We start from the raw sequence: 20,203 nt of genomic DNA, 5'->3' as shown, positions 1-20,203 counted from the left end.
CCGTTTTTTTCAGCTGTCATCCATGATAAAGACGAAAACATATTTGCTTCCAACCAAAATGGAAGAGGATACTGGTTAAAAGTTAGTGTTTTGAAACGGCAAGCTTTATTTACGATAGCTATACAAGAGGGCACGCAAATAAAGAACAAGAAAAACTTACTTAACGGTAAGCTTTAGTTAAGATAGCTATACAAGAGGACACGCAAATAAAGAACAAGAAAAACTTACTTAACGGTAAGCTTTAGTTACGATAGCTATACAAGAAGGCACGCAAATAAAGAACAAGAAAAACGTACTTAACGGCAAGTTTTAGTTACGATAGCTATACAAGAGGAGACGCAAATAAAGAACAAGAAAAACTTACTTAACGGTAAGCTTTAGTTACGATAGCTATACAAGAGGGCACGCAAATAAAGAACAAGAAAAACTTACTTAACGGCAAGCTTTAGTTACGACAGCTATACAAGAGGACACGCAAATAAAGAACAAGAAAAACTTACTTAACGGTAAGCTTTAGTTACGATAGCTATACAAGAGGACATGCAAATAAAGAACAAGAAAAACTTACTTAACGGTAAGCTTTAGTTACGATAGCTATACAAGAGGGCACACAAATAAAGAACAAGAAAAACTTACTTAACGGTAAGCTTTAGTTACGATAGCTATACAAGAGGGCACGCAAATAAAGAACAAGAAAAACTTACTTAAAATACATCTGCTCGCTCCTTTGAATCATCATGGCGAACATGACTTTTATTTCGTCTTCACGTAAAAACAAAGTACATGGCTAAACAAACAAAGAATATTCTCACACAAACTGTTAAACATATCGCCATTTTATCAAAAACACGATACCAATGTTATCGATATCATCAATATTTTTACACGATATGAAAGTCATCAATATCATCAACATTATTAAAATCAACATCATCATTGAAAGCTTGAAACATCCAAGTTTACAGTTTTGCTATATGTATAAATACCTTAGCAAAATAGCCATAGCCTCGAATTGCAATGGAAATATCCCTTGTAACGCTGTCACTGGAGCTGATAATCTTTTTGAAAGATCTGATAAAGAACTACATAAAGCAGAAAAAACAATAAAATGAGATTTAATCAAATTAAATAATCTGTGCTTTTATTTAAGTCTCATTTTTTCAGTTCATAAAGAGAAAAGAAATGTGGCTGACAATGAAAGCTGCCTAGTTGTCGACACAAATCTCCGAAATTACCATTGAACTAAAATACATGGAACGCTACCTGTAATACAAAACCCTAATTATTTTTTGAAGCCGTGATCTTACCCCCGACACGCGTGTGTATTCAATCAATTATTACTCCACGAGAGAATCTCGAAACACTACACACGCGTGTCTGGAGTAAAATCGCGCGTGTCTGAGGTAAGATATGGCTTCAATTATTTGCTTAAGGCAGCGTTCTATGTATTTTAGTTCAATGGATTATAACACTGAACTCTATATCTCAAGGATTGCTTTTTTAGCACGTTAAGTGAAGCCAAAGATGACAAATAGATAAACTACCAAAATAACGACCCAGACTCTCAAAACGTGTGATATTAGCGTGCAGTAGGTCGATGTAAAAACCATTCGTGTTGAGTGAGAAAAAGATAAAAAAAAACACAGAAGTATAGGACTACTTGAAATTCAAACATACGTACATATCAAGTATACCATGGTTGGTTAAGCAGAACGATAGATATACTCGTAGCTTTGACACTTTAAATAAACGACATATTTTTTTAAATACAAAAGACTTTTCTTCATACTTTGAATGTCTCCTGATCTTTGACAGTAGCTTCCTCTCCTTTCTTCATAAGACATTCAGCAACCTAAGAAAAAAAGTCAGAGAAGAAACTTTACGAAGCTAGTCATAGGAGCTGGCGTTATTCCTAGGATGTTCTGAATAAACAAGGCGGGAATCGTAGAGTCTTTGAAAAACGCTTAATGCTTCGAAAATTCTTGAGCTATGACTAGTGCCAATGCCACCCCACTAATGCTGAGCCTTCTCATAACTGATATTTGCACTTTAACCTGTTTCAAAAACGCCTCAAAAGCAGCAAAAGCAATGCTACGAGTTTCCTTGTTATTTTTTGAACACCACCATGTCAGAGTTTCATAAACAGCCTGAAAAACGCAACGAAAAATGTTCATTGGTAAGTTATCAAAGAAATCTGTCATTATTTTCCACAACGTTCTGTAAGACATAAATAATACATTAATTGAAAAAACAACATGTGTAGAATACAGGGGGCCGGTTGCACGAAGCCTGGATAGCGTTATCCATTGGATAGCAAAAATTTTCAAACTTGTAAAAAAGATGTTAATATTTTTCTTACGACAAAGAAATTTCGTAATCTTCGAAACAATATTGAATTTCAGTGATTGTTCAGTTCGAATCCTATATTTTTTGCTTTTTAAAAAGTTTTATAAAAGTTTGAAAAAATTGCCATCCAATGGATAACACTATCAAAACTTCGTGCAACCGGCCCCAGGCACGCAGCCAAAAGAATAATTGGGGGGGGTCATAATATAAGCTAATTCAAAATAAGCTAATATAACATGTCATGCACATATGAATATGCTCCTCCCAATTATCGTTCTGGCAGCGCGCCTGGTACAACCATCCATAGTCAAAACATAAGTGAAAAACAGTTTAAAAGCCCAAAATAAAAATAGCAATTTTTTCTATTTTGTCAGTACGTTGATCAGATCAACTTGATTTAATTTACAAGTATTAAACGATCAAATCAACCCAAACCTAACCTAAAAATCAACCCTAAACCTACCTAACAATCAAGGTGTATTTTTGAAATTGAGTTGGTAAGATTGTAATCTATAAAATATGGCTTCGACTCGTGATTTTATTTTTGATTTTGGCTTCAAACCGTTTTAGATCACGTGGGATGATTGACCAACAACTTTAGCAAGAAATATGATAAACACGAAGATATAAAGAACACGACGAAGATTTATTACAGTTAGAAGAAAATAATTTGGTAAACCAGACCGAAAATAAACAAAAGGCTACAGAATTGCTTTACACTACTTCTATAATGTGAAAATGAACAAACTGGAAGTCGGTTCTACATTATTTAACACCGTTCCATTTTCAAATGTAAGCAAATTTCACATTCATACACACATACTTCGTAATCTCTTGTTAAATTTTCTTTGTACTGTGACGCGTGTCTGGCGATAAAATTCAAGCCAGCTAAAAAAATTGAGAATACAAAATTTTAAACATTCGCTCACAAAGTAGTTAAGTAATAGAAAGTTAGATATTTACTGGGAAGGGAATAAACACTATTCATTATAGAAAATACTTTCGATGGTTGAAAAAAGATTACCAAAAAAATGCAAGGTATTACAGTTTCCATGCAACGGTTGCTTTAAAGAGCTCTGTACACAGCCAGAAATGTTGTATTAAGAAGGTAAACTAGCTACATAGAATCATAAAATAATGAACTAAGAGTTTGAAGAAATTTTTTAAAAAGCCTTTAGATTGTCCCACATCGATCTGAGGTGTTAAAAAGTACTTTAAAGTACCTCGCGGTACTTCGTATCTGACGTAATGCACCTGTAATCAAAAAAGAAAGTTTTTATTATTCAATATATTTTGTTTTCGACCAATTTTCTGGTTTTTTCTCGCGGGTTTTTTATTTGCAACCTACTTTTGTGTCAATGGCTCTTCTGACACACGAGTAAATGTCTTTGGCGGATCGAGAACCTGTGATTAAGAAAATTAGTTCACCTAAAGTTACAGTTAAACAAGACGCCATTTGCAAGCACAAACTAAAATCATAATGTTTATTTTCCATTTTCAATTCTGTTCACAGTCAACAAAGAGCAGATCACATAATATTTACTCTTTAACAATTCATAAAAAGACGTTATTAAAAATTTTCGTGCATTGCATCACAGTCGTTACTCGAACGCACCTTCATCAATTGCTTGAGTAAAGTTTACGAGAGTAGACACCAGTCCCCGAAGACAGCCGGCTATCACGGGCATGTCGGCTTTGCTGGACTTATTCATCTATCAAGAAACAAAAAAGCCAAATTCGGTAAAAGTCGTGTGTACTGCAACGTTCAAGAAATCCTTTTCTATCCTTCCTCGGGTTTACTGGTGAATGACGTCATAAGATGACATCACGGGAATTAGAAAAGGGGAGCGGGGGGACGGAACCACGCCCTTCCCAATCCTCAACTTATGGGGGCTAGTCCCTCTCAATAAACTTAATAACCTTTCGAAATTTCAATTCAGTTGCAAATTTGATAAAACAATTCTTTTCTCTGTATTACAATTATGCTTCAAAACAACAATTTATGACCTGTATAGAACAAAAAGCCCCCGAAAATGTAAGGGTAATTAACCATAAAATGACCATCCATCTATTACCAACCATCTAGAAGATCAGAAATTTCTAATTTTTTTACATGGTTTCGCAACACCCCCAAAAAAAAAAAATTTGAAAACTATTTTGCGTGTCTCTGTGACATAACACCCATTAAAGAAATCCTCTGAAATAGAGCATGCGCGGTTGCATTGTAAAACTACGTACTTGTGTTAATGGTTATAATACGTCGATTTCAGTTTAAATTAGTAATACTTCATGTATTTTTCATAACGTTGCAAAATCAGCGTGCACAACACAGTTTGGTATTTGCAAAGCGAGCTTCCATTTGGACTAGCGAGCTTCCATTTTTGTGAAAGAAACACGTGACGTAGTACAGTCGCCTATGTATCTCAAGGAAGGGTAACGAAAAACTATAACAGCATATTTTTTCATATAAAGTCACTCTAAGAGACTACGACACAGTAAATATTCTTTACTGTGAAACGGTCTTAATTATCGACGTGTTTATGGAGCCATGAATGAGTCAAAAACTGAAACTTACTTCAGTCTTTAAGACACCAACATATATCTGAAGCAATCTCTCAGCACGAGTCACCATCAACTCAGGAAAAAATTCCGCCAATGAACCCAACAGGGAGTAAATACCAGACTTAACTATAAAAAAATTATAATTATCCAGTCAGGAATGGATTCAAGATAAGTTTCTAAGACTGGAGAGAGGGTTCTCTAGGTTGAATAAAATTTTGGTGTACTTTGGCAGTGCCAGCATTCATTATAAAATAAACAAAATGAAACGCGTGCGCTGATTGGTCTAGAGCTGTGTTTGCATTAGCCTGTGCAAAACACATCTGAGCTCAACCAATCAAATCAATCAAAACAATCAATCAGTCAGAGAGACTTTGCAAATCATCATGAATACATTTTAGAGGAAAAATTAAAATGTTTGTCTTTTTTCGTATTATTGTTATTTTATAAAAGAAATAAAAGATGTTTTTCATGTATGCACTGGCTTATGCAAACCTCGGAGATGTTTGTTTTATTTAAAGTCGGTTACTCTTCAAGTATGATGATAGAGGGATATTTTTTCAAAGTGTGCTCTGTTAAACACAAATCATAAATCGGCACCCTTGCATCCCTTGGTAAATTAACCCCTTCCCACCCTGTTTCCCTAACATTACTTAAATGATTGTCCTCATTCTGACCATGCTTTGTTAACTTATTGACTCGGATCTTACCAGTTGACGAGTAATTGGTCGGTCGATGGCAGGCAGAAAAGTACCTTGGGAAAATGGGAAAAGAGAATTTTGTCTTCTGAGCTGAAATGTCCTCATTCAAATAATAACAGAAATAAAAGGAAAATTTGGCAGTTTTAGATCTACAAGATTTCAGTGCAAAATAACTTTAGTCAAGAATCATGAATGATACGAGTTTATAAATACTTTTCAATGAGATTTTTTATGTCAAGCTTCTCGACTATTGTTGCATCAAATTTCAACTCAAGTAGCTACAAAAAATAAACAACATGTCAATGAGAAAATTGACAGTAGAAAGTACACAAACTTTTTAAAGCAGAAACTTGTGCTCAGTATTCAATCGCCATTTATGTTGTGAAATTATGATAATTGTAAAGATAGAACAGTAATAGATGACATGTAGAGATGTGTAAATGTTTGAAAAACTATAAATCAAAACTCAAGTATGTTGAAATGGTTGATCGCACTCTACAAGTCCAACTTACTTGATGTAAAACATTGAATGTTTCGTTTTTTACACGACTGTTTCTATCCTTTTGGAAAAGTCTAACACATATTTCCTGCAGTAGCACAAAAAATATGAGTTTGCATTTTAATATAATAACTCACATGATCTGCTCACGATTATTTTCTTTGAAACTTATAATTCAGTTCGTGACATACACTACTTACTTCATGTAAAAAACTATATAAATGTTTCACAGCTTACTTTGTAATCTATTGGTATGACGATGTCTTTGGCATAAAGACAAAATATCGCTTACTCAGTGTCTTAATTCTTGTATAATCTTGAACATCAAGAAAACAAGATTCTTATATTCAGCATCTGGTTTATGTACTAACTTCTGACTAGTTTCTATGTCACTCACATGACTTAAACCTACTTTCTATCAACATGTAAAATTAAAAAACACTTGGTGACTACATACATATTAGCACAGTTGTATACGTAAATGACTAAATGTTGCAATGACATACAAAACTGGAGCAACAGAATGCGAAAACATGTTTACTACCTTCATTCCAGTAGCATATGGTGAAATTCTTGTTCCCAGTTTGGAAATGAAATCAGCAATAAGCAAGAGAAGTGTTTCTTTACATTTTGCAAACTGAATGTAGACAAAAAAAGACATATATTGCAACAAATATTACATATCTGAACAAGAATTGTGAGGCTTTGAGAGTTTCTTTCATGGAATGGAGTGGAATGCATTGCTTATGGACAAAAAAGCATTAAGAATGCTGTACAACAAATTCAAAGTTAAAGACATCAAAAACAGTATGAAAATTGCAATGTGAATAAGTAGCCATAAGAATCATTACTTAAAAGTCAAAGCTAAAGTAGCTTTGCTTAAGCTTTAAGCTTTGAATATTAATGGTAACTTTCTTTTTCATGGAAAGCATATTAAGACACGATGAAGTAAAATTTTTACAAATAAAACGCACATTGGTGCAAGATAGTATAGCTACCTCGTCGATTGATACAACAGCATTTAAAAAATTTATGATTCCAGTGTCATGATTGAAAAGCAAAGATGAATAGTACCCTAAAGAAATAAAATATCCCCGGTTAAATATTTTCGCACACCGGTACAAAACGTCAAAAACCATCAACTTCGAGGAGGATTTGATGACCGAACTCCATGATACGAACCTATTTGAGTTTGTCTAATACTTTCATTGCAATGAGCACGTAGGTCATTGCTTATGTCTGCAGCCTCATTGCCTCGATTAGAAGATGTCGACTTCAAGCTGTTGTTAAGTTGAGTTAGATATTGATCAACGCTTTCTGTCATATTGAAAAAAGCATTTTACTCTCTCCCTCCTTCGATGTCAGCCATGTTTATTAATTCGAGTTAAAAAGCGAGGAGCGTTTCCACCAATCAAAAATGAGAAATGTGAACTAACATTTGCATATTCCCGCGGTTTTGCGAAAGAAAATCAATCGCCATATAAAGATATAAAGATACGTTTTCGTGCGATTTCCTTTCAAAATTGTGGGGCTTATTTATTTTTTCTGATATCAGATGTTATGGAATTCCATGTAAATGTACCATTATATCACTTATCCTTGAAGGACATGAACATTTAATCAGGTGTCAAGGAGCTGAATAGTACGAGAATATGAATGCCCAATATTGCACAAATCTACTATTCTATGTTTGGTTTTATTGGCACACATTTAAGCCAAATGTTTACTTTAAGTATTTCGAATAGTAATAATTACGTAAGAGCTCTGTTATGAACCAATTGATTGGAAAAGTTTCATTGATAAGACTTAAAGCAAAATTTTTTTGTTTGATTTGACTCTGAAAATGAATGCCGCTAACATTGTCCAAACATCAGTCGACATGAACACCAACAGTCCTTCTCAGGACTAAACTAACCTGAACGATTTACGCATGTAACGATACTCCCGGGTTCAAACCATTCACCTAACCAAATTGAATATATCTTGAAATAGACGTTCCCAAAATTCTATTACAGCTGATTAATTATTGTCATTATTAATACTCTTACACAATCGTTAATCTCTAACACAATCGTTAATCTCTAACACAATCGTTAATCTATAACACAATCGTTTATCTAGAGGCTTTAGATTAGGAATCCTTGTCCATGGTGGAGGTCATAAAGGTCGCAAGTTAGTAGCATATTTCACAATTGTGTTTCACACGAGTTATTCACAAAAATGACCGCAGCAAAACGAGTCAATGGTTTTCCATATGGTAAATGTTTTGGTACTAACCCTTTGATGACGTGTTGAACTCTTTGACTGTTATTACCAATTTTCGTCATGGAAACCAGGATGACTAGCTCTGTAGTGAACACATTAACACAATCGATAATGTAAGGAAAAAACGACATAATGGACGGTTGCATTACATTACGAGGTTGCACATGGCACAAGGCAAGGTATTCCCGCTAGTTTAGATGCTGGAAGACTGAATGTATACAATACATACATACACAATAAGTATATGGAAATGAATGGTGTGACAAAACTGCTTTCAAAGACTTTTCTGTATTTTTTTTATTGTTTAACACATTGAATGCAAGCACATACGTAAACTATCTATGACAGTACTTAATAAATTAGATCATTGTTATAAACCACCGGACCGTCGACTTCTTTTCATTTATAATCATTTTAAAACCTAAGATAAATGTTTCTTGCTGTTTTCAAATGGTTTTTTCCCTGTGATATCACAGTATTTGGCTTTTGCTTCCTCTTCAAACTTCTTGCAAAGAAAATAATGGTATTGCGGTGTCTCGTCAGTAACAGCTTTTAGAATGCCTTCAGCACACTCTTCTGCAGTTTGCAGTTTTTCTTCGGCAAATTCCTTCATACAGTTGTTCATGACTTTGTCATAAATTTCTTTGGTCGCTGCGTCTTTTGCAAGAAATTCATCCGTTCCGAAGCCAGTTTTGTTAGAGAAAGAGGTATCTGCAGGTCCAAGTTCGACAGCAATTACTCTGAAAGCATATAAGCACAATAATATTTAGTTTAAACACAGTAGTGTTTGATTAGTTATACACAGTAAAGTTTGATTAGTTATACACAGTAAAGTTTGAGTAGTTATACACAGTATTATTGAGCTTGGGAATGGTGTTTCTTAAGCTGATGTGTATAAAATCCTCTTGAAGGACAAAAATTATCACTTATAATTTTATATGCAACAGAAATATGCAAATTTCAAGCAGCTGGATAAATTTTACAATGCAAAAGCCGTAATGTGCTGCTTCTTCTAACTTCTTTTTGTACGAACTTATTTCAGAAATAAACAAATCGCTCATTCCTATTGGCTCGAGATTAGAAACATATGAATAGGAAAAAGCACTGAACTTTCTTTTGCCCAGTTTACTTCAATCGCTCTTTAAAGTTGTTCCCTTGAATTTGTTGCCATTTCAAGCTGGGGTCAAGGAGAAGATTTGCCCTTAAGCACACTTTATCACCGAATACCACAATAACACAGCATTTGCGTCAATTATCAAGTAATTAAAGTCGACGTGCAATGTTTTCAGTTAAACTATTGTAGTTAAGACATGATAAAATAACTTTAGCTCTTCAGTAGCTACACAGAACACATAATATATATAGCTTGAGAAATATATTCGTACTTACGGGATGTTAAAGGCATCCAACTCGGGTGCAAGAGACTCTGTTATTCCTTCTAAGGCATATTTCGTCGAAGCAAATGCAACTGTGAAGGGCATGGCAATCATTCCAACGACAGCACTAATGTTAATGATACGACCTTTTTTCTTCTCTTTCATCAATGGCACACACGCACGAATCATGCGCAATGGACCAAAAACGTTAATGTCGTACATATTGACGATTCTGTCCCATGGTTGAGCTTCAAGAACACCAACTAACCCTACGCCAGCGTTGTTTACTGAAATAAATCAGTTTCTAGTTAGGACACTCGCCCATGTAAGCTAACCTAAATATACGCTAGAAAATAGGTCCGAATTTTGGGGTGAAGAGAATCTCAGTTTGTCTTTACGTTAAGCTATGGTTCAACTGGGAATACCATAATATATTCGTAAAACATAGTCCAGACGTCGAAACTACTTGAGCCTGAAGAAATCAACTTCTAAAAAATTACTTACTTCCAAGCAACGAAACAGCGTTAGGATGAACAGTTTTAGGTTGCCGTAACAGGTTTTAAGTTAATAAAGATTATCAGCTAAGTGTACATTTTCAAAAAACTACAACAAATTTCATTCAGCAGGCAACTTACCTAAAATGTCAATTCTTCCCTCTTTCTCCAAGATTTCTTTTACAGCAGCATCTATAGAATTCTGTGAGCACACGTCCAGTTTTATTACAATTAAATTGTTGCAACCACAAGCTTTCTCCAACAACGCGTCTTTCTTTGTTGTATCTCTCATGGATGCGTACACTTTGAAGGTTCTTGTGGTTTGCTTCGCAAGCAATACAGCCAAAGCCAAGCCAATACCTGAAGAACAGCCGGTGATGAGGACGATTTCTTCTGCCATTTCGTTGTGGTTGCTGCTGAGTACTTCTGTCGTAAATAGTTGAAAGAAGAACTCTCGTCTCCTGTACGCTTCTAGTGATACACAAGTTGCTCAGAAGAGCTCTTTATATAGTAACGCTTTGACGAGTAAAATGGCTCATTTGCATTGATGTCTCATCGGTGAGCGTCTTGTGTATCCTGATTTTACAATTGACGCAAAAACAGATGCTTTATCAAAGAAACTCGTCATGCCTTTCTTGTCATGCAGTAAATGACAAACTGCACAGGGAAATGCAAAGTTTTTCAACAATAATTTACTTATAGTACAAGATTTTCTTTTTGTTACAAACTCTGTTGAGTGTATAAAAAAAGGAAGCGACTCGAAAATGGCCAATTGTTAAAATTTTAATGCTTGATCGCTTTCCTAAGCCCACGGGTGCATTATTGGGCAAATTTTGCTGATAGAAATTGAAATAGGTTAATTTCTAATGTTATCTTTTTAAAAGCCCCTGCGTGTATATTGTCAAACATACATGCTTGTCTGCATTTAACGTAACTTCTAATAGTAAAATGACAAGAATCTGTACACGTTCATATTCACAAAGTATAATGTTTTGTTTCAAAATGCAAAAGATGCTTGCCTTCAGGATTTCTGAAGCTTGTAATCGTGACTACGATCAATTCAGCAGTACAATCAAAATCCCCGAGTTCCAATATATTTTGTGCTTAAAAACAATGTGCATTTAGATTATTAAGCACTTTTATTTTTTATTCACCCCCTCCGTATTCGCACGCAAATCAATTTCTTTTGATTTGTGTTGAACACATGCTGTTAGAATAACCCTATTAGGTCTGAGCCGAAACTACAATTGTATGATTTATTTAGACGCATGAGGCCCGTTTCAAACGTCAAATTTTACATGAGAAGGATCATTAAAGACGAAAGAAAATGAGATAAAATGCCTCATTATCTTTTGTTTTAATTGCATTCGGCTCATGTAAAATGCGGCGTATGAAACAGGCTAAAATGCTTGCAGGCTTACTCCTATGTTACCGGCTCATGTTTAAAGATTGTTTAGTTTGTGCGAAAAATATCAACATCTGGAGTTACATTTCGTTATATATTTTAACAAAGCCATGCGACTTAACAAACAATCTTTAGACCTTAGTTTTAACTAAAGACAAAAGCGCAAGTTAGAAAACAAGGCAAGCATGTTCTCCTGAGATTCAATGAATCAAAACAAAAAGGATTTTCTTTTCAATTGTCTTTAGCTCTTACACTCATGTCAATGTGTTATGCTTGTGCGTATGCTTATGTCGATGATTGTGTCAGACTGTTAATTGGATTCTTTGGCATTTTCTTTTGTTTTCGATTCTTGCAATGCTTATATTGTCAGTGAAAACCAGGCTTGACAATGAAAAATCTCATCCAATATCATGATTTCTATTGAAGAAAATGCGTTTTGAGTAAAAGTTTACAAGCTTTTGATCGATTTCGTATTTGTGTTAATAGATTAATATGTTCTTTGGGAAATGTGATACACATCTTGTTATATTTTTTCAAGCCAAGGTCAAGAATACAACTATATTCATTTATCCACTTGGGTTTGTTTGGCTAGCTATTCATAAATAATGCAACCCACATGTACGTACCGCGCATCTATTTTTGACCTTGACTCTCCACTCCAGTTAATGAAGTAGATCTTGAAAGATGCCCAGTAAATGAGTGCTGTAAATAACAATGGTGCTATATTTCAGTAATATCACGCAGATGAAATGTACTTAAGTCAACTTTCTTTATTTAAGCCTTGTTTGATTTTGTTTTTTTCCTGAGTACCTCCTGTAAAACTTGGCATGTATCTCATCTTGGTCGATGAAGGTCTTAGGAGATCTTCGGTCTTTCAATGATGTTGAATTTTATCCATAAATCAAGTTATCTTTGAATTTACATCATATTAATTAAATTATGCCTTTATCGAGCATCTCAAAAAGTAGCGTTTTACATAGAATAACTCAAAAATTGCATATATAAATTGGCATGATTATTTTTAAAATTTCTATTAATGTTTCAAACTTTCAAGAAAAATACACAAATTGCAATGAGAAAAAAATTTCCTGGGAGTATACCTCAGAAGCTATTGCTGGTTATTTCTCTGCTTTCTCTTGGATCCTTGCTTCAATCTTACTTGTAAATTTTTGCAAAAAAATATCGTGTTTTTTTTTGGTACTCGTCACTCGTCAGAGTGACTTGCTCAATATGATCAAACTCAAAACGTCAATCAAATACTCGGTCAGACAGAATGTCAATTTAAAACTCAGCTGGCGTAGAATTTCAAAAATTACTTCAGCATCTAATTTCTTCTATGCAAAATTAGGTATAAATAGAGGAAGATTTTCATTCTTGAAGCATTCGCTTGTTGAGCGTTCAAGAAGTAAAGATCTTCAGTGAAATTCAGGTACGTTATGACATCAATTGTTTCTACACACACTTCTTTTGATTGCGTTTGATTTTGAAAAGCCTTTTATTGACAGCTGGTCAAAACGCTATAACAGCAATTTCATGAAAAGAGTCCTAAATCTTATTATTTAAGCATATCGTACCGTGAAAATAGACTGTTGGTAGTAATGCATAAACTTGCGTAGGTAATGTATGGTTACATATAGCCTTTCTCATATCAAAATTGGTTTCCTTCTTTAGCGCTGTAAAGTTCAAAGATTTGTGCAATCATGAAATTGTCAGTCGTCGCTATTTTCATTGCTTGCTTTACCGTTGCATTTGCTCACTCTTGGCAAACCTACCACCATGCATCACATGAGCATCATGCATCACGCCATAATGCGGGAAGAAGCCATTTGGGAAACCTTTGGCATCACGTTAAATTGATTGCAAGCAATCCAAAAAGAATCGTAGAAAATATTTATTACAATTTGTTTACTGATGATCACTGTCATGGCTTAGAATGTCCATCATTTACGCTGGAAAAAAGAACTGATAATTACGAATTACGATGCTACCCAGCTTATACTTGGGTTGGAACAAGTTACACTGGTGAGTGATGAATGAACAACAGAGAACAACAACAGTCTTTACGCTAACTAAAATATATAAGAAATAAGATAACGTTTGTCAGCGTAGGTAGTGATGAATGAGCAACAGAGAACAAGAACAGTCTTTGCAGGAGCTTCAATATTTGGGAAGATTGAGATTTAGGGGGGTGTAGTAATATTCATATTTTCATATGTTATTTTCCGCAATCACATTTGCTTTTAACAGAAACTAGTAAAGTATGCATATTTTATACTAGCCCCCCCCCCCATCTGCAAATGTTGACCATCTACAGTCCCTATCAGTGCGTACTGCCATAGGTAATAATGAATATTGAACAATACAAGTGAACATAATTTGTATTTCAAATTTGTTGTATATAGGTACGGAACGCACTTACAAGACTCAAAGTGATATGTTTTTAAGACTGTTTCATTATATCGGTGGTGCTAATCAAAACCACACGAAGATCGATATGACCGTTCCCGTCGCAACAAAATATGTCCCTGGAGTCACTGAGTCAACGTGGACCATGCTCTTCTTTACCCCAATGAAATACCAACATAACACACCTAAACCCACAAATCCCAAAGTCTCTATTATTAAATTACCTAAAATTTGTGTTTATGTCAGGTAATTATGATTTTTATGTCTTTCATCTTATGTTAGTACGAGATATCAACACATGTAGCTATTTATCACCTATTGCTTCATTCTTGACTTGCCTCGTTCAAATATCAGATATTAATTGAAATTTGACGTTTCAACCTATCTATCCTCATGTGTTTATTGTTGATCTATTATTGAACACATCCCATGACACGTGAATAACTTAAATTCTAAGGTTGCCATGGTAATATATGTTTGGACTTTTTTATATTCTTAGGAGTTTTAATTATTACATGAACGACAAGAAGGCGACAGAAGAAGCTGATAAACTCGCTAGTTTGCTAACAGCTGATGGTATCACAGACTTCACCTCTCCCAAGAAAACCTTCTTCTCAGGCGGTTATGACAGCATGTTTACTCTGCCTTTCTTACGTCACAATGAGGTCTGGCTTGTACAAACCTCAGAAAACAACTTGTAATTGGGGATGAGTTTCTGTGTGTGTCTATGCGGCGTAACTTTTATAAGAAGTTTGTGGGATTTTTAAAAACAGCATGTCGGAATAATTATGTAAAAGTTGTTTTTTTATTTTTATTAAACGCAAAGCAAAACTTTTTTGACTTAGTGTTTTCTACGCATACTATTTATGCTACTTACTCAACCCCAACCACCACCCCCACCCTATTGACTAATTTCCTATGAGTAAGAGCATCAATCCTATTAACGAACGTATTTACAGCATGTCACGTGCTCTTTAATCCTATCAGATATGCACAGTTCTGTCTCAAACATGAATAGTTCCCTTTCTTACCTGGGTCGTCGTTTGTCATATTTTCGTTTTTTGTTTCATATTTAAATGATTCGTATAACTCAGCTAAGTTTGTTAGGCGACAAAACATTTGGCAACCAAAGTTTGAAGTTTTCTTAGATCATTCAAGCTTCGACAATCCTGTGAAATTAACGTAATAAGTATACATTGATCAGGTTATGTCTAAATCATCTTTGATAAGTTGTGCATCTGTTATGCATAACTTATGCATCTTTGGTAAGTTATGCATAAAAAATTAAAACAGTCTGAAACTTTTTGGTACATTATACATAGAATAGTGGAAATTTAGTTCTGAATGACAGGGGAGGTGAAACGGCAAAGCATCGCAAATTTACTACATTCTTACAAGTGTCAAAAGACTTTGATCACGAGACTCTGGTCACGAGACCAATGTACAAGACACATATACAGACGTTAAGGTCTTTGGATTGTAAAAGTCGTCAAAACAATTTTTCCGAAGTTACGGAGTCACGATGCTTTCAAAAAATATTTGTAATTTGTAGCATTAAAAAGACATTTTCTAATATCCTATCAAGTACATTTATATTTGTCTTCTAATTAACAAAGTTAAGTGCATTTCGTAAATTCTTCATTTGGTGTGACACAAAGAATAAAGGATGGATAGAAGGTGGAAGGTTTTTTATTTTGAAACCTTTCCACCTTTCGAGTGTGATATGTTTAGTGGGGAGGGGAGGGGGGGGAGTAAAAAGATGTTATGTGAAAAATAGAGGATAAATATGGTTGTTGTGTTCCTTAATTTTCCTTGATAACGTCAAGAAAATCATACCATAGTGTAAAGTAAATAAATATACTTGAGAGAGAAACGTATAATGAAAGACCTATTTGGGTACTGTATAGTCACGCTATGTTTTACAAACTATCCCGGTTTTCCAATACAAAAGATCTCTCTAATTACAGTGAAGCAGAATTTTTATAAGATCTAAATGAGGAAGTATAATATAGCCTATTCTAATATTGAAAAAATAATTTTTTGACCTTGAGTTCATGAAATATCCAGTATCTTTAAAAGAAAAACCGACGACCCAAGTTCAGTTGATCTTGACAGATGCACAGTTTGTGAATGGGATTAATTACAACTGTGCTATTTTTCAGTAATATCAAGCAGATCAAATGTACTTAGGTATGCATTATTTAATTAATACCCTGTTTAATTGTGTTTGTTTTTGTATCACCCGCAAAACTTAGCATGTTTTACTTCGCTTTCTCATCTTGGTCGATCAAGGTCTTAAGAGATCTTTGGTCTTTCATTGATGTTGAAGTTTATCCATGGATCAAGTTATCTTTGAATTTACGTTTATTAATTAAATTATGCCTTTTTCGAGCACCTCATTAAAATAGTGTTTTGCATAGAATTACGCAAAATGCGCATACATAACTTGGTATGATTATTTTTAAAGTTCCTGCAAAAATTGTTAATCCACATAATGAGATAAAAACATGATGGGAAGATTTTCACTTTGTGCTCTCTCGCACTTCTTGACTTCCAATATTCAATAAAATCACGCAAAACATCTTTTTATAGAATTTTCAGGGCGTAGGAGGGAAAAATCGACGCTAGTTATGCAAACAAGGTTGTGCAATGAATGATTTCACGCGTGCGCTCATGCGTGCACGTGCAGTGATGCAGTATCCCATGATGCTTGATTTTAAAAAATGTGAGAAATTTTATCCCATATTAGGTTATGTATAGAGGAAAATTTTCATTCTTCAGGCATTCGCTTGTTGAGTGTTGAAGAAGTAAAGATCTTCATTGAATATCAGGTACGTTGTGACATATCGATTATATAGAGAATTCTGTTGATTGTATAATTACATTTGATTTTGGGAAGCCGTTTGGTTTCCCATCAAAAAGCAAAGCAAAGGCATAAATTCCATGATATACAAGAACGTTAACGTTCATTTTTAAGCACGTCGTGCCGTCACATAATGTGTAATGATGCGTAAAATTGCATAACAACAATTATTTCTTTCTTTAGTTCTATAAAGCTGAAAGAATTGGGTAATCATGAAATTGTCAGTCATTGCTATTTTCATTGCTTGTTTTACCGTTGCATTTGCTCACTCTTGGCACTCATATCAACACGAGTCATACCACAATGCGGGAAAAGCTATTTGGGGAGCCTCTGGCATCACGTTAAATTGATTGCAAGCAATCCCCGAGAAGTTATAAAAAATGTTTATGACAAACTTTTTCCAATGAAAAATGTCATGGTTTAGAATGTCCAACATTTACGTTAGAGAAAAGAACTGATGATTACGAATTGCGATGCTACCCATCTTATAGTTGGGTTGGAACAAGTTACATAGGTTAGTGATAAATGAACAACAGAGAACGAGAACAGTCTTTACACTATCTAAAATATATAAGAAATAAGATAACGTGTGTCAATGTAAGTAGTGATGAATGAAGAATAACAGTGAACACAATCTACAATTTCGATAATTGTTGTTTAGGTAAGGAGCGGTATTGGTCGACTAAAACAAATATGTTTTTAAAATTGTTTCACTACATAAACGGTGCTAATGCAAACCAAACAAAAATCAAGATGACAGTTCCTGTAGCAACAAAAATCATCCCTATGGGCAGCAAGACAATGTGGACCATGCTCTTCTTTACTCCAATGAAATACCAACATAACACACCTAAACCCTCAAATCCCAAAGTGTCTATTTTCAAACTACCTAAAATTTGTGCTTATGTCAGGTAATTATAATTTATGTCTGTTGAAAGATTTATGTTTATGTCAGGTGTATATATGTGTTTATATAATAACCAGAAAAATTTGAGCAATTTCATTGGTCGAGAGCTATGATCTATAAGAGGACATACGCATGGAATGACGTCACAGAAAATTTCATGTTTATAAAAACAGAAAAATGGCGGATATATTCGAAAATTTATCGCAATACCTCCCTGAATGGGAAAATAAAGATATTCACAAAGACCTAGTTGAGGCAGTTAGCGCATTTGAGCAAAAAGAAAAGAACATTGTCAAACATCAATTTGTACTTCGTCTTTGAAATTTCAACAAAATTGATCAGCAATTGCTTGTTTATTTTGTTAGCCAATCATATTTTATCACGTGATTAAGCCAGCCAATATCTTTATTTTCAACATATCACACGACAAGCGAATGACGTATATTCGTCCGTTGCCATGGCTATGTCTGTATAAAGTATTTCAACTTCTTAGGAGTTTCAATTGGTATATGGGAGATAAAAAGGTGAAAGAAGAAGTTGAAAAGCTCGCAAATTTACTAAGAAATGATGGTATTACAGACTTTGCCTCTCCTGCAGCAGCCTACTTCTCAGCAAGTTATGACAGTGAACTGACCCTACCCTTCCTACGTAACAATGAAGTGTGGCTTATACAAAATTCACAAAACAATTTGTAATAATGGATACGTTTTTGTGTCTGTGTAGAACAACCTTTTAAGAACTTTATGGGATACTCAAAGGCATTTAGTATGTTTAATAATCATGTAAAAGTTTTTCTGATTTTTAAAAAACGCAAGACAAAACTTTTTTGACCTGTAGTTGTCTCTTTGATAAAAATCTATGTTATTCAACTCACTCGCTCTCCACGAATGACCGTGGAGATCGCGTATTTCCCATAAGTCAATGCACTATGCGTATCAACATTTGTATAACTTAAGTTAGCTAAGTTTGTAAAGTAAAGTTTCAAATATTTTTTTGATCTTTGAAGTTTCAACAATCCCAAAATATTAGCTACATATCGATCAGGTTGGTGTTAAGTCCTCATTGGTAAAATATACACGTCTGTCGTCTGTTTTCATTTCTGTTGTCTGAATTATTGGTACATAGAGCAACGAAATTTAATAAAATAAAATTCAATAAACTCTCTTTTCATATTAAAATATATCCATCTCCATCACACTATACTTACAAAATTTTGCCGTCAATTTTTTTCGTTATGCATTGAAAAGAATTTATGTTTGACTTTCCAATGTGAAACATAGCTGCAATTCCTTTAAATAACGGTTCTATTTGTAGGAATTTGCTTTGCAAATAATTTAATACAATGTGAATAGATATACTCGTCGTTTTGAAGTTTAAGCCTACTTTACTTAACAGTTGCTGTTGTGCACAAATTAATGCACAAAATGTCTTATAAATCAGGCATCAGGGACCGCGGAAGGATGGATAGTTGGGAGGCTAATATTCATATATGCGTGTTCAGAGGCGTAACTAGAACGTTAATTGGGGGTATTCATATATTCCGTTGAGCCCTACTAATTTCTTTTTAAAGTGATTTGAATTTCAAAAGAAATCAGTAGGGCACAACTGAATATATGAATATACACCACCCCTCCACCCCCCCTCCCAATTAACGTTCTAGTTACGCTTCTGTGCGTGTCACAATCCTTAGAAAACAATGTATTTTAAAGAAACTCAAAACTACATATCATGCATATATGAATATTATCATCCCCCCAAATTCCTTATCTTCCCCGGTTCTTGGTCATTTAAAATAAGTGCGTTTTTTATCTACACACTTCGTGACCTTGTAAATGAAACTACGTCCTTTAGGAAGAATTAAATTATATTCATAATTTTTTATCACATAATGAAAGCAATGATTTTGTCATTCAATTTTGGCAAAATTTTTACCATTTGTACTAAAAATGTAGCGATTTCTAGACTGAAAAATTTTTAAATCATCTTAGTTTGGGTGAAAACAATGGATTTTAAAGGAACTCAATACGACATATGATGTATACATCAATATTAGTCCCCACCCCCCCACCCCACCGTGAGTGACACTCATGGGCGCCAATCCATTTTAACATAGGGGGAGGCTGGCAGTTCAGGTGTACTGACAATTGTGATGACGTCGTTTTCAGAAAGTGAGTGACCCTTTTTCTCTCCGATGCCCTCAAGTCTCCCTACGTCATTGGGGGAGGCTGGCAGTTCAGGTGTAGTGACAGTTGTGATGACGTCGTTTTTAGAAAGTGAGTGACCCTTTTTCTCTCCGGTGCCCTCAAGTCTCCCTACGTCATTGGTGTCACTGGTGGGACCAATATGGGACAATAAAGAAGAAGCCGATTAGAACTCAATGGA

The 20,203-nt window shown here is 34.5% G+C and overlaps 3 protein-coding genes across 3 annotated transcripts in view; 1 reads left to right on the top strand and 2 right to left on the bottom strand.

Moving 5' to 3' along the window:
* The window catches only part of LOC124447933 (DNA-dependent protein kinase catalytic subunit-like), a 62,729-nt gene extending 55,258 nt beyond the window's left edge, over positions 1 to 7,471 (bottom strand). The window contains 15 exon segments of the mRNA XM_046998929.1: positions 705 to 787; positions 987 to 1,082; positions 1,790 to 1,852; positions 2,055 to 2,147; positions 3,170 to 3,234; positions 3,570 to 3,600; positions 3,695 to 3,750; positions 3,962 to 4,058; positions 4,922 to 5,034; positions 5,616 to 5,659; positions 5,820 to 5,884; positions 6,119 to 6,193; positions 6,650 to 6,742; positions 7,104 to 7,180; positions 7,288 to 7,471. Coding sequence (XP_046854885.1) covers positions 705 to 787; positions 987 to 1,082; positions 1,790 to 1,852; positions 2,055 to 2,147; positions 3,170 to 3,234; positions 3,570 to 3,600; positions 3,695 to 3,750; positions 3,962 to 4,058; positions 4,922 to 5,034; positions 5,616 to 5,659; positions 5,820 to 5,884; positions 6,119 to 6,193; positions 6,650 to 6,742; positions 7,104 to 7,180; positions 7,288 to 7,429 — 1,193 coding nt within the window. The 5' untranslated portion in view covers positions 7,430 to 7,471.
* A 1,168-nt stretch (positions 7,472 to 8,639) lies between these two features.
* Positions 8,640 to 12,860, bottom strand: LOC124449840 (17-beta-hydroxysteroid dehydrogenase type 1-like). Its single transcript, XM_047000751.1, has 5 exons — positions 12,746 to 12,860; positions 12,272 to 12,347; positions 10,382 to 10,666; positions 9,760 to 10,033; positions 8,640 to 9,110 (listed from the first exon to the last, which is right to left on the bottom strand). Exons 2-5 carry the CDS (start codon positions 12,276 to 12,278, stop codon positions 8,792 to 8,794), a joined length of 885 nt encoding a protein of 294 aa, XP_046856707.1. The 5' UTR covers positions 12,279 to 12,347; positions 12,746 to 12,860; the 3' UTR covers positions 8,640 to 8,791.
* An 82-nt stretch (positions 12,861 to 12,942) lies between these two features.
* LOC124447932 lies at positions 12,943 to 18,642 on the top strand. The gene is made up of 9 exons (XM_046998927.1): positions 12,943 to 13,074; positions 13,317 to 13,667; positions 14,048 to 14,297; positions 14,551 to 14,749; positions 15,374 to 15,519; positions 16,801 to 16,882; positions 17,314 to 17,428; positions 17,540 to 17,825; positions 18,315 to 18,642. The coding sequence occupies exons 2-9, from the start codon at positions 13,346 to 13,348 to the stop codon at positions 18,514 to 18,516; spliced, it is 1,602 nt and encodes a 533-aa protein (XP_046854883.1). The 5' UTR covers positions 12,943 to 13,074; positions 13,317 to 13,345; the 3' UTR covers positions 18,517 to 18,642.
* The last annotated feature ends 1,561 nt before the right edge of the window (positions 18,643 to 20,203 follow it).

The sequence above is a fragment of the Xenia sp. Carnegie-2017 genome, unplaced genomic scaffold (assembly GCF_021976095.1).
Source record: "Xenia sp. Carnegie-2017 unplaced genomic scaffold, XeniaSp_v1 HiC_scaffold_23, whole genome shotgun sequence".
Taxonomy (NCBI): Eukaryota; Metazoa; Cnidaria; class Anthozoa; order Malacalcyonacea; family Xeniidae; genus Xenia; species Xenia sp. Carnegie-2017.
This window is presented reverse-complemented; position numbering and strand designations above follow the sequence as displayed.